This window comes from Gekko japonicus, unplaced genomic scaffold (genome assembly GCF_001447785.1).
Source record: "Gekko japonicus isolate JY-2015 unplaced genomic scaffold, Gekko_japonicus_V1.1 scaffold1086, whole genome shotgun sequence".
NCBI classification, from domain to species: domain Eukaryota; kingdom Metazoa; phylum Chordata; class Lepidosauria; order Squamata; family Gekkonidae; genus Gekko; species Gekko japonicus.
In genome coordinates this window covers 413445-426505 of record NW_015165270.1, presented here as the reverse complement: position 1 = coordinate 426505, position 13061 = coordinate 413445, and the positions used below count along the sequence as shown (strand labels likewise).

Sequence of the window (13061 nt, the reverse complement as noted above, 5' to 3'; positions counted from 1 at the left end):
TTCCCAGCACGCGCCCGCACACCCCGCACACGGCGCTTCCATCCCTGGGGACAGACAGAAGGACCCGGCGGAGGGAGAGGCCCGGGCCCTTCCCTTGCGCCGCCGCCAGCACTTCTGGTGGGCAACCCCTTCGGACCGAAAGCCCGGCACGGCAGTCCGGCCGCTGGCTCCCCCCACCGCGCACCTTGCACGCCCGGCAGTCGAAGCAGATGAGCCCTGGAGCTGGTGGCGCTGCGGCGTCTCCTCCACGGAGCCGACTGGGCCACTCCAGCTTCCCCGCCCAGGGCTGCGGCTCCGCGGTGCTCAGCCCACACGCGCGCTCCCACGGGACGGGGGCGTGGAGTGGGGGGAGCCACGCAGGCCAAGAGGTGACCCCGGGCCACATGCCGTGCCACCGCTCGAGCCCACTCCCCCCGCCGCAGCCTGGGAACTTTGGGGGCGAGTCCCGCTTGGTGACCTAGCGGCGGCAGTGCCTCCAGGGCGGAGGCCAGTGTTGCAAGCGGGCCGCCCACCTGGTTACGGTGGTGGGGGCGCAGTTTGGCACCCCTGAGGGCCAGCGTGCCCTAGGCGAGCCGGCCCTGCCGGCGGGCCGGATAAATGTTTTAGGCGAGCCGCATGTGGCCCGCGGGCCGTAGTTTGAGGACCCCTGCTCTAGACTGATCCTTCCAACTGTGATTCTGAGTTTCAAATGAAATTCTTATCACAGGATGCACCTCTTGTCAAGTGAAAATCATATTTAAGCAGTCGCAGATTATGCATGCCTGTCTCACTGAATAATATCTGCAAGACACATGTGCAACATAGGTAAAAATTCTGCTGCTTTCAGGGATTTTGCAAATGAATTTTGCTGTATAACTAAATCACACACCCCATCTGCAACAGTTCAACACCCAAGAAAGCTTTAATAATACAGTATGTCATAGCAGTTATTTTTCATGATAAAACAACAGCAAAAAGAACATTGTGATTAATGCAGTTTTAAAAAATGCCCTATCAGGTTGACAGGAATTGAACAGCATTAGTGTTCAATAACTCAGTTCTAATATTACTGGCCAAATGAACCCAAAACTTCTACACTGTTTCAGTACAAAAGAGCAAAAACCCAGTAGCACCTTATAGACTAGCAAAAAATATATCTTGATCTTTCTACGTTGTTTGTAATAGAATAACCAACTAAAGACATTCATTTTGTTCAAAGTGGGGGGCGCACATTTTATAAACAAGACCATCCAACCCTTTTGACATACTTTCTTTAAAGAGTGGACATGTCAGCAGGGAAGTTTCTATTACAGTTATTCCTGATTTGGAATTTTCCTACATGTTTCTTTCAGGTCTGCTGCATTTTAGTCTGTCCTTAAAACTCTCCAGCTGAGCTCAAAGGAGCTTAAAAGCGCTTAACTAGCTGGATCATGTGTAGAAAGGTAGAACGTACAAGTAGTGTACTTTTATAAAATTTACTTGGGCTTCTTTTTGATAGCGAATGTTCTAATGTTACATCCATATTTTGCAGAAACATGCTCAAACATGCCCTTAAGCACAAACAAACCACTTGTTGTCTCTGCTGCCCTCTACCGATTTTATGTTTTCAGTTATGCTACAATTTTTTTAATGGATTTATGGTCTGGGACTCCCTGGGACTACAAACCAGGGTTTTAAAATGGGGTTTTAACTCTGTTTGCTGCTGTACAGGGATGATCCCTCAGTCTGCTTTCATGGCTGAGGAGACATTTTCTGTGCTTTCCTCTCATGCCAGTCCCCCACCACTACTGCCTGGCCTTTTTTGGGAGTGGTGGTGGTATCAGTAATAGGGCCGTGGTGGCTCAGAGGTTAAGATGTTGAGCTGCAGACTGGAAGGTTTGTAGTTCGGCAGTTTGAGACCCTAGTGCCACGTGACAGAGTGAGCTCCCGTCTCTGGCCTCAGCTCCTGCCAACACAGCAGTTCGAAAGCAAGAAATTGCAAGTAGATAAATAGATACTGCTTCAGTGGGAAGGTAACAGCGTTCCGTGCGCCTTGGCATTTAGTCATGCCGGCTACATGACCACGGCAATGTCTTTGGACAGCGCTGGCTCTTCGGCTTGGAAACAGAGATGAGCACCACCTCCTAAAGTGGGATTCGACTGGCTTTTGAGCAAGGGAAAGCTTTTACCTTTTAAAATCAGTAATAGATACACCACTATATAGTGTTAAGACATAATAGTGATCCAAGTGGGCTCCCTGAGAAACTTGCGGGGGGGGGGATCCCATCCTCCCACCCCCTTGTGGTTTGGTGTGACTCTAAGCCCCACCACTTAACTTGGAGCCCATCTGCAGCTTCAAGCCCAGAGCAGCTCCCGGCATCCACTGCTGTGGCTGGCCTGGAATGGATCCCAGTGTCCACTGGTGAGAAGAAGAAGAGATTGGATTTATACCCCACCCTTCACTACCCAAAGGAGTCTCAGAGCGGCTTACAAATTCCTCTCCTTTCCCCTGCCCACAGCAGACACCCTGTGAGGTAGGTGGGGCTGAGAGAGCTCTGTCAGAAACTGCTCTTTTTCATGGACTGCTGTGCCGGAACTATGGCTTGCCCAAGGTCACATCAGCAGGTGTAAGTGGAGGAGTGGGGAATCAACCCGGTTCTCCCAGATTAGAGTCCGCCTGCACTTACCCACCACACCAAACTACACCGAACAGGTTGGGCCTGTGGGTGGTTCCTGGGCTCTGCCATGGTCAGGCTCCCGGGCTGTGCTGCAGTTGGGCTTCCAGGCTCCACCGCTGCAGCAGCCACTGTGGCCAGGCTCTGCCACGGCCAGGCTCCCGGGCTCTGCTGTCACCACCACAAAAGCGGCTGCCAGACCTGCTGTGGCTCCTGGGCTAGGCCACAGATGCCAACGGGCCCCTCTTCCAGCTCCCAATGGAATTTAAACCCTCGGTGTTTATTTAACATTTTATTTTATTTATTTTTCGCATTTATAACTCACCCATCCCATGAATAGTCTCAGGGCGGGTTACATCACATTTTTCGCATTTATAACTCACCCATCCCACAAATAGGCTCAGGGCGGGTTACATCATCATTTCAATAAATACAATAAAATTTAAAACACATTAGGAACATATAAAACAGTAGTCGCAGCTTGCCATTGGGAGATTCCGGCCCATTGACGTACATAAATATGGCCGGTTATCAGTAGGTGGGTGACAGCAACCTCGGGGAGGCCATGTGTGGAAGCCCACTACCCTAGCCAAAGGCCTGGAGGGACAGCTCCATCTTGCAGGCCCTGCGGAATTGAATAAGATCCCGCAGGGCCCCAATCTCAATAGGAGCATGTTCCACCAGGTAGGGGCCAGGGTGGAAAGAGCCCTGGCCCTGGTCGAGGCCAGGGATCACCAGGAGATGTTGGCTGTCAGAGCATAGCACTCTTCGGGGCACATACGGGAAGAGCCTATATATAGGAGCCCCTTTAAGTGCAGGGAGCCGGAGGCCTCTTCCTGGCCAGCGCAGTCTCCAGTGAGCCATTCCCAGGTGATGAGATCATCACCTGCCCTGCCAGGGCATCCCATGCCTTGCTCCTGGAGGCTGCTCCTCCTGCTTCTTCCCTGTGGCTGCAGCTGCACTCAACCCATCCAGTCTTGCTGTCACCACTGTGACAGCTTCCCTTCTTGGCTGCCGCAGGTAAGTGTGATGCAGGTGCCTTTGGTCTCGCAGGGGTTGGGTTTGGGCTGTGTCAGCAGTGTTCCCTCTAAGCTGAGTTAGTGTGAGCTAGCTCACAGTTTTTTAGCCTCCGGCTCACAGATTTTTGTCTTAGCTCAGGAAGGAGGGCTTCAGAGCAAACGAATTCATGCAGCAGCCAAATCGCTCGCTCACAACTTTAATGCCAGGAGCTCACCAAGTAGAATTTTTGCTCACAGGACTCCACAGCTTAGAGGGAGCCTTGCGTGTCAGGTCACTCTGTCTGTATTGCTAGACTTCACCAGAAAAGGAAGCAGTAGAAGATCTGTGTAGGCTGATGTTTTATGGAAGCTATATGTCTCCAATAACATTTAGTTACAACATGAATAGCAATCTGAGGGGTACTGAAGATAGAGTTCACCACACTGTTTGTTCATTCTTGGTAACATTCTTATGGATGCAGTTTTGTTATTTATTCCTGTAATTTCAAATGTTTTTAGTCTGAAGAAAGAATTACCAAACACAAATTCAGTTCTGTCCTCTTAGTATGTTGCAGATATGGGATTGTACTTTGTTATCTTGAATAAGTTTTTAAACCCACAAATCTTGGCTTAAACTCCCCCCTGAGTATGGCTTTTCTCTGCAATTTCTCACCATCACAGCACTCCCCAGAAAAAAGCTTCAATCCTTCTTTTATCCTGGTTTAAGTTTATAATATTTACAGATACTTTTAAGCAGAAATTACATTCTGATGTGGTGCACAGCTATAAATGTCAATGATAGATGCCTCAACCGGGCATTATCTATCCCCTTCCTGCCTGCCTGCCTGTTCCCCCACCCCCATAGCCAGGAATTCAAAGAGAGTCCAGTGGCACCTTTAAGATCAAGGTTTATTCAGGTACAAGTTCTCCCTCCTCTGTGAGGGCAGATCTGCGCTGTCAGGGGTGTGGCCTAATATGCTAATGAGTTTCTGCTGCTGGGTGTGGCATATTATGCTAATGAGTTCCTGCTGGGCTTTTTCTACAGAAAGAGCCCTGTGCTTTCCCACAAAGGGAAGCTCCCCTTTTGCTTTTGCGAGCGCCGGGACGGGGGTAGCGAGGTGAGCCCATCGGCAGTCAGCGGACGAGCGGGGCAGCAGTGGCCCAGGGGGACAGAAGTGCCCACAGGAGAGGAAGGAGGGTGTGTTGCCACTTGCGCCTGGGTGCGCCGGCACGTTGGCACGGCACGCACGTCGCCAAGCCTCCTGCTGCCCGCTTGCTTCTCGCCTCTCTTCGGCCAGCCTTCCTGTAAGACCTGAAGAGCATTTGGAGAGAGGAGGAGGAGGGCTGAGGAGGGCGGTGGGGAGGGGGAAGGGGCATGCAGAGCAGGAGGAAGGAGGCGGGAAGCGAGCTGGCGGGAAGCGAGGAGGTAAATCGAGCCGGCGGGAAGGGGTGGGAAAGAGGCGGTGGCGGCCAGGGGGTGACGCAGCATGCAGGGCTTTTGGCAGAGTAGGCACAGTTCGGCGCCCTCATGATCAGCCCGCTCTAGGTGAAAGTCTAGTTTGCCTAGTGAGCAGACCGGCCCTGGGGGAGAGACAGGGCTTCAGTAGCCCGATCTGCCTAAGATGGAAAAAACGTAGATCTGGTGACTGCAGCAACCTGGGCCTCCATAGATAAGGAGGTATCCATAGATAAGGAGGTATCCAGTGTTACTCCCAGGCTCTTCACCAACTGGGACGGCACCAGAGGTGTCCCTTCCAGTGTGGGAAGCCTGGTGCCCACCTCCAAACCCCCACAACCCAGGTATGGGACCTCCGTCTTTGATGGATTTAACTTCATAATAACGGTTGCAGGTAGGAGCCTTTGGCATCCTTTTCATAGCCACTGTAGAGACTGGGAATGTTATGTCAGCACCTGACAATGACACACTCACTTCTTACTTTGGTTTGTGTAGTCTCAGCTGGATTTTAGAAAGGCCGCTCCCCCGCACCTCTGTCTGCCCGGAGCTCACCTGCAACGCCTAATTGATGAGTAGCATAATGAGGCAACTTGCTGAGTCCTTCTCCTAGCCATAGGGTCAGTGTAGCAGAGTCTGATTCTGCATGGTGGAAGGTAAAGCCTTGCTCTGCTGCAACAGCTATAAATTTGCTTTGGAGAATAGGAACATGTAGCCAGACTGCTTTGTGGCCTTCTGCTTTCCATTGCTTGACAGAATCTAAAAGGAAGGGGGAAAGCAGTAAATATACTGCACTCATTCACATGAAACAACAGTTAGTTTACTTCTGATTTTATCTCTCTGTTGCTCAAATCCAGACATTTTAGCACCTCCTAACTTCTAGCTTGTTCTAACCGTACTTTGTCAGGTTATCTGACTTGTGGTGCAATCCTGTGGGTTTAGTCAATGGGCTTCGACTGGAGTAACTTTACATAGGATTGCACAGTTGGTTATTTAACATCACTGATCATAAATCCAATTCAAATTCTGGTTTCAAATCATGGGTTGTTGGTTTTTTTTGGAAGGTGGGCAATCTTGGTTAGTACTACCCTGCTGGCTATATCTGCTGAGTTGAGCTGGTGCTTAGAATCAACCTTGCTGGGGAAAGATGTACTTAGCCAGTAGTACTCTTCCAGTCCCTTCATACAGTGCTTAAATTCATAAAGGGGGGGAGGGGGGAGATTCCCTGAGCTTAAAGTCCCAGAGATGTCTGGTTTGGCTGTGACTGCTGCAGGTAAGAGGGGACGGGGAGAAAAAGAATACTTTATTATATTGATATTTTATTGTTGAGTAGGTAGGGAAGCCGCCTGGAGAGCACTCTGCTGGAAAGCGCAGAATATAAATGTTTGAAATTGAAAAGTACGCAGAAGGATGAGTGATTTCAGCTTAGCATACTTTATTAGATCAGGAACAAGACAAAGTAACCAGCTCGCAGGCTGGTTTGTATGTGCAACAACCCCGCACCCAACACACACCCACACACAAGCGATTGGCTATTTACAGTGGCCGAGAGTTCCATAGGCTCTCTGCCGGGACCGATACGTGCCGGTTAGGATCTGCTTGTCCCATTGTTACTGAGAGCGAAGCATGACCGCATGGTGAAATGGCCACGCACTCGGTCTGAGATGGATACATTACAGAAATGCTTACATCATGATAATGCCATTCTGTACATACTAAGAGGCGCTGCCTCACACATGCAACCCTGGACCTCGAAACGCTTCCCGCATATGCAGCGCAGCCCTCCCTCGGCCAGGCTACATCCCCCAGAGGCAAAAGGCACTTGCCCTGGAGCCAGTCCCGGAAGGTGGCACAGTCCAGGGTGTCGGGAGAGCGCAGCTGAGCCAGCTGCAGGCTGAGGCCGCCAAACTTGTCTAGCCGCGGCTGCAGCCCCGCTTCGATCAGTCTGGACGCGGCCGAGTCTCCAATGCAGCGGCCACGCACCCGTGTGCCCAGCCACTGCCCTCGCAGCTGCCACCAACCCAGCGCCCAGAGTCGCCGCCGCCTCCACCACCCAGCGCCGGTCATGGCAGCTATGGCTGAGGGGGCTCCTCTTCGACCAATCAGGCAGGGCCGGTTGACACTTCCGGCATTATAATACACCCGCGACCGTCTGTAATAGAGGCGAAATGGTAGAGCGGCAAAGTTCCTCTTTTTGTTCATAGAGGTGAGAAGGTTAGAGCGAGAGTAGCCTAAACTTCCGGTAGAATTCGAACGTTTCCATTGGTCCCACGTTCTAATCTAGGGTTTGGGGTTGCTATGTGAAACGGCCGCATATTTTCTATTTATACAGTTTTTTTAAAAAATCTATTTTAGATCAGACGCACCACTGTAGGACTGAGAAACCAGGCTTTTAAAACAAAACTCTTGATGAACTACTCCTAGAGGTGGATCAAGATCGGTAGCTGTGTTAGTCTGTGGCAGCAGAAAAGAGCGAGAGTCCAGCAGCACTTTAAAGACTAACAAAATAAGTGGCAGGACATGAGCTTTCCTGAATTCTGAAGTGAGCAGTGACTTACGAAAGCTCATACCCTGCCACATATTTTGTCAGTCTTTAAGGTGCTGCTGGACTCTTGTTTCCCCCCACCCCCCTCCTAGGGTGGATAGGGAAGGAGCAGAAGGCAGGACCTCTCTCCGCTGAGGGAAAACAGTCTCAAGAGTTATATACAAAAAATTGCGGTTGCAGATCGTAGCTGTGATCCTTATCAGGGAAAAAAGGACACCTACGTCTGAGCTTTTGGGGAGGCAGGGGACAGGCGGCGGAAATGATTGTTTAAAGCTCTGCAAGGAACAAGAGAGAACCTGGTTTAATTTTGCTCCACTGAGAGGAGGCACCCCCTCTATTTCTGTACCTGGGCTGTGCCACGCTTATGGAGACCTCCAGACCTTGCGGTCGGATTCGGAAGTGAAGGCTGTCCGAGACGCTCTTGGGTTTCTTTGGGCGGCTCCAGCCCCTGCCTCCGGCTTCGGCGGCGGCTGTCCCGGGTCTGGGCACGTGGATGCGTCTCCGGCTCAGCCTCCTGTGCGGGCTGCTTCCTCGGCATGTCTTCCTCCTCCCGAAGGAAAAGCAAGGGGCGGCCTCCCCCGGAGAGCGCTTCCCCGCTTGCTTCTCAGGACGTCCTCCCGGCACCTTCGGCGTTGATAAGTTTGGCTGCTACAGACTACGTGGAGAAAGGTAAGGAGGACCTCAGGGGCCCCGAAGACGCTGCGTTCGGAACGATTTCGAGCCCATGACAAGGCTGCGTTCACACGAAAACTTGCCGGCCTCGTTCAGTAGAGGTTTGATGAATTGGTTATGCTTTTACTTTGACCTTCCTGTAAAAGGCACCTCTCCGCGTGCAGTTTATGCTTACAGCAACCCTGGGCTCGAGAGTGGGTGCATCAGGACTACGCAGGCAGCTGTATCATTTGTCCGCTCCCTCCCTGACTCCGCAGTTTGACTGCAGCGATTCACGGGCTCTCAGATTCCCAGCTCAGTATATTACTCTAACGTTCTTCAACCAGCAGTTATCATCCTCTATGATGTGATCAGGGAATACACTTTATTTATTTAAAATATTTTATTTCGCACTGTATTTCCTTGGATTCAGGGGCTAACAAGGCAGCATGTTGCAAACACTTAAAAAGAATGTGACAATAAATCAGCAAGATAGAACAACACGTAGCGTTTGCCCTGCTGAAGGCACAGGAGTCCCGCCGAGTATCTGGGCGCGATCACACGGGAACATCTGGGAGGCGTAGCACTCCGGTGGCGAGTGCGACCCCATGGCAAGCCGCCGCATCGTGTCTGATCGCATAATAGCGCATCAGAATGTGACGGCGCAAATAGCCGCGCTTCCCTCCTGCGTTTTCTGGCCCGTGTGACCGGGGCCATAGTATGTCCTATTAAAATAATTTAGCCTCCACCAAATGCCCTTTAAAATAAACTGTCTTGTGCATCCTCCTGAAGGGGGCAGTTGAAGGCACACTCTGCACCTGCTTGTTGTTGTTGTTCAGTTGCACAGTCGAGTCCGACTCTTTGCAATCCCATGGACCACATCTTGCCAGGCCCTTCTGTCTTCCATTTCTGGCCCGTGTGACCGGGGCCATAGTATATTCTATTAAAACAATTTATTCTCCACCAAATGCCTTTTAAATAAACTGTCTTGTGCATCTTCCTGAATGGGGCAGTTGAAGGCACGTTGGAGAAATACTGGCTTTCAGGCATGACACGCCTTGTTGTTCAGTCGCAGAGTCGAGTCCGACTCTTCGCGACCCCATGGACTAGATCCCTCCTGTCTTCCGCTGTCCTCTGAAGTTTGCTCAATTTCATGTTCGTTGCATCTATGACACTGTCTAACCATCTCATCCTTTGCCATCTCCGTCTTCTTTGACCTTCAATCTTTCCCAGCATCAGGGTCTTCTCCAGTGAGTGCTCCCTTCTCATTTGGTGGCCAAAGTATTTGAGCTTCAGTTTCATTATCTGGCCTTCCAGGGAACAGTCAGGGTTGATTTCTTTTAGGATTGACTGATTTGATCTTCTTGCAGTCCAAGGGACTCTCAAGAGTTTTCTCCAGCACCATAATTCAAAAGAATCTATTCTTCGGTGCTCAGCCTTCCTTATAGTCCAACTCTCGCAAGCCATACATGACTACTGGGAATAACATTGCTGTGACCATACGGCCTTTGTTGGCAGGGTGATGTCTCTGCTTTTTATTATTCTGTCTAGGTTTGCCATTGCTTTCCTCCCAAGGAGCTGGCGTTTTTTAATTTCATGGCAAATTTCAGACAAACTGTGATCCACTGGAGAAGGAAATGGCAACCCACTCCAGTATTTTTGCCAAGAAAACCCCATGGACAGTAACAAAAGGCACCTGCTCTAAGCTATTGCAAAGGACTGGTCATACCATAGAAGAAAGTCGGCCATTAGTTGCCAGACAGGTAGTCCAAAGAAAGGACATTCCCAATGAAATGCAGGGCCAATCCAAATGTAGATTTGAGGTTTCTGTCTCTGACGATGAAATTTATTAGCTCTCCTGAGGTCTTTAATCTTATTAACAAGTAGCTCTGTGTGCATGTGTCTTTCTGTGAGAATTTGTACTGTGGTTGGGGGAGGAAGGCAACCTTCTCTAATGTAGAGCCAAACATCATAATCTTTGTTTTATTTATTATGAGTCTGCCCAGTCATAGAAAGAAAGGGGGTTGGCGGGATGTCTTCTTACACAACAGTGTAAATAGTGTGTGTGCAAAGAGCGCTAAATCCAAAGCTGATCTAGATGAGAGAGACATAATAGAGCTAGGGGATCCAATGAATATCTGAAGTTGGCTTATACTGAGTTAGACCACTGGTCCGTCTGCTCTCTACTTAGACAGGCGCTCCAGTTTCAGAGCCACCTAATCTACTACTTGTTGCTGGAGATGCCGGCGTCTGAACCTGTAAGTTTTCTGCAGGTGAAGCAGATGCTCAGCTGCTGCGCTATGATCCCACCTCACGCTTATTTAGTATAAGATCACTTCATGCAGTCATTCTGGCCCTTCTGATTCTTTAATGGGCTAGTTTGTGTGGGACGGGAGTGCAGTCTGGTGGTGTTAGTTTGGTCATTCTCAGACGATCCTGTCCTAAGGTTTCTCTGTTTGTTCCCAGAGGGGTGGAGCCTTTTGGAAGCAACAGCCATGCCTGTTCCATAGCCAAAGACATGTTTCCAGGTCTCCCAGTACTGCATCTTGCTGTGGTAGATTACAATGGCCAGAAATTTACACTGTTTCTGACACTGATTTAGACACTATATAATAAATATACCATTCTGTTGTTTATGATGATTTCCCCCTCTTGGAAAAACCTATTGGGGAAAAAAATCTGACATGTGTAAACAATCAATGTGCTTGAAAAATATTTGCTTTTCTTTCATTTTAGCAGATGACAAAGTTCCTAAAACATGCAGGAAATCTCTTGTGCAGCTGGCCCTCAGCAGCATGAAATCAGGAAATATATGCATAGGGCGCCCAGTCCTGCTTACTGGTAAAAATGGAAAACAAGAGGTGAGACTCCCCAAAAAAATTTTTTGGCATGGAATAAATAAGATTTACTGAACACATTAAACAGCTTTCAAACTTGCTGTTACTGATATGGCACAGGCAAATATAAGGACTTTTAAATGATGTTTTTTTCTGTGTGTCACACTTAATTTCTGTAGTATAGAATATAGATATTCATGCATCTTTTTTCCATAAATTAAAAAATGTGCTTATTACTTTAAATTAAGAAGAGAGCCATGTCTTTTCAGAGTGAAGGGTGAAGGCAGAGCTTCCCTCTTCATCCTGTCAGTGTTGGTTCCATCCCTTTCCCCAGCCCAAACCTTAATCTTTCTCCTCCAGAGTTCTTGAGAGCCAACATGGCATAGTGGACAAAGTGATGAGTAGGATCCTAGGATTTCCCTGGGTGACTTTGGGCCAGTCATGTTCTTTCAGCCTAACCTACCTCACAGGTGGTTGTGTTGAGAAAACAGAGGAGGGGGGAACAATGATATTCTAAGCCACTTTGAGTCCCTGTTGGGGAAAGAAGCAGGGTGTAAATGAAATAACTAAACAAATGCAAGCCCTCCCACTCCTTATCAGCTCTCTGTACTGCTGCAGCTACAGCATCTTTTCTTCCTCATCTAGAAAATGGGGCATCAGAGATTAGTTAGGCAGCCCAAGCAGTTAGTTGTTTGCAGAGCTTCTGATCTCAGAATGGCTGTGTGCATACATGGGTCATGCCCAATGTGTGTAGGTGCACTGCCTGGGTAAAATGTGGACGCTTTGTTATGTGTTTTATGTGGGTGTGTTAATTCTAACAAAGGAATTCAAGATTCGTTAATTTCTGGTTATGTTTTTATGGTGTACTGAATAGGTTTGTACTGCGTGGCCGGTTGCAGGCTTTCCCAGTGGAAAGATTGGCCTAAGTGGAGCTACAGAGAGAAATCTGAGAGTGGCAGCTGGTGACATGGTCTTTGTCCAGCCTGTGACTGGTGCTGTGGTGCAGGCAGAGGAAGTAGAGATAAAGCTGAGGTATGTTGATCTACCTGCATTTTTTTCAGTGTCCCCTGAATTGAGGTGTTGTGTGAGCAGGAGGTGTGTTCATGACATGTAATGATTTTGAGGATCTCCGTTTTCTACATGTTGAAATGGTGGTATTGCAAATACCAGTCACATCAATTTTAAGTCCATGATAGAAAGTGCAGGGAATGGTGCTTATTCTGACAGTAGGTTAGTCTGGCTGGACATGCAGAGACTCATCCTTAGGGCTTGGGATTAGATGCCAGCAGTGCAAGAGGAGTGGGCAGGTACATTTGGAGGAGAGGTACAGCAGGAATTTTTTTTGCAGGAATAGCCCAAGGACTGCATTTGAAGGGGTGTCCTGATTGGGATATCTGGGATAAAGAAGGCAATGTTGTGTTAACATTAGCAAGATTTGGGGCACTGCATTGCAGGGTGGCTAGAAATTTATCCTAAACTTTCAAATTAATTAACCTGCCTTCCTCATCATCAGAGAATAGATCGGAAAATACTTTCTGTCACTGAACTGAGAGCACCCTCTGTTGTTGTAATTTTATTTGAAGGCTCTGAGAACTTTTCAGAGGGAAAGTTTTTAGCATCGGATTTATCAGTTGGGTACGCAAGGCACCTGCGGCCTCCATGAGAATTGTGTTCATTTTAAATCCAAATAGCATGTGATGGAGTTACAGTGCAGTGAGACACTGTGACATTGTGCCTCTTCTTTTGCTGGACTGCTGATAAAGTACTAAAGCTTATCATGCAGTCCGCTGTGCAGGAAACTGGCATCTGGAAATAACCTAGATAATCCTTGGGGATAGCATTTCCCAAGTTCTGCAAAAAGTGAAGAAGTACACCAGAATCCTTTGTAGGCGTTTCAAGTTTGTGGACATGTTTAGTAGATTTACACACTATTTGTATGTCAGG

General features: G+C 48.9%; 2 protein-coding genes across 2 annotated transcripts in view; one reads left to right on the top strand and one right to left on the bottom strand.

Annotated features, from left to right (window-relative positions):
* The window catches only part of NUDT6 (nudix hydrolase 6), a 27741-nt gene extending 20566 nt beyond the window's left edge, over window positions 1-7175 (bottom strand). Inside the window, exons 1-2 of the mRNA XM_015410224.1 lie at window positions 6911-7175; window positions 5640-5843 (exon numbers count right to left, since the gene is read on the bottom strand). Of these exons, the coding sequence (XP_015265710.1) occupies window positions 5640-5843; window positions 6911-7151 (445 nt within the window). The 5' untranslated portion in view covers window positions 7152-7175. The remainder of the gene's footprint in view (window positions 1-5639; window positions 5844-6910) is intronic.
* Window positions 7176-10964: 3789 nt separating this feature from the next.
* Window positions 10965-13061, top strand: part of SPATA5 (spermatogenesis associated 5) — a 226150-nt gene continuing 224053 nt past the window's right edge. The window contains 2 exon segments of the mRNA XM_015410217.1: window positions 10965-11141; window positions 11992-12149. Of these exon segments, the coding sequence (XP_015265703.1) occupies window positions 10965-11141; window positions 11992-12149 (335 nt within the window).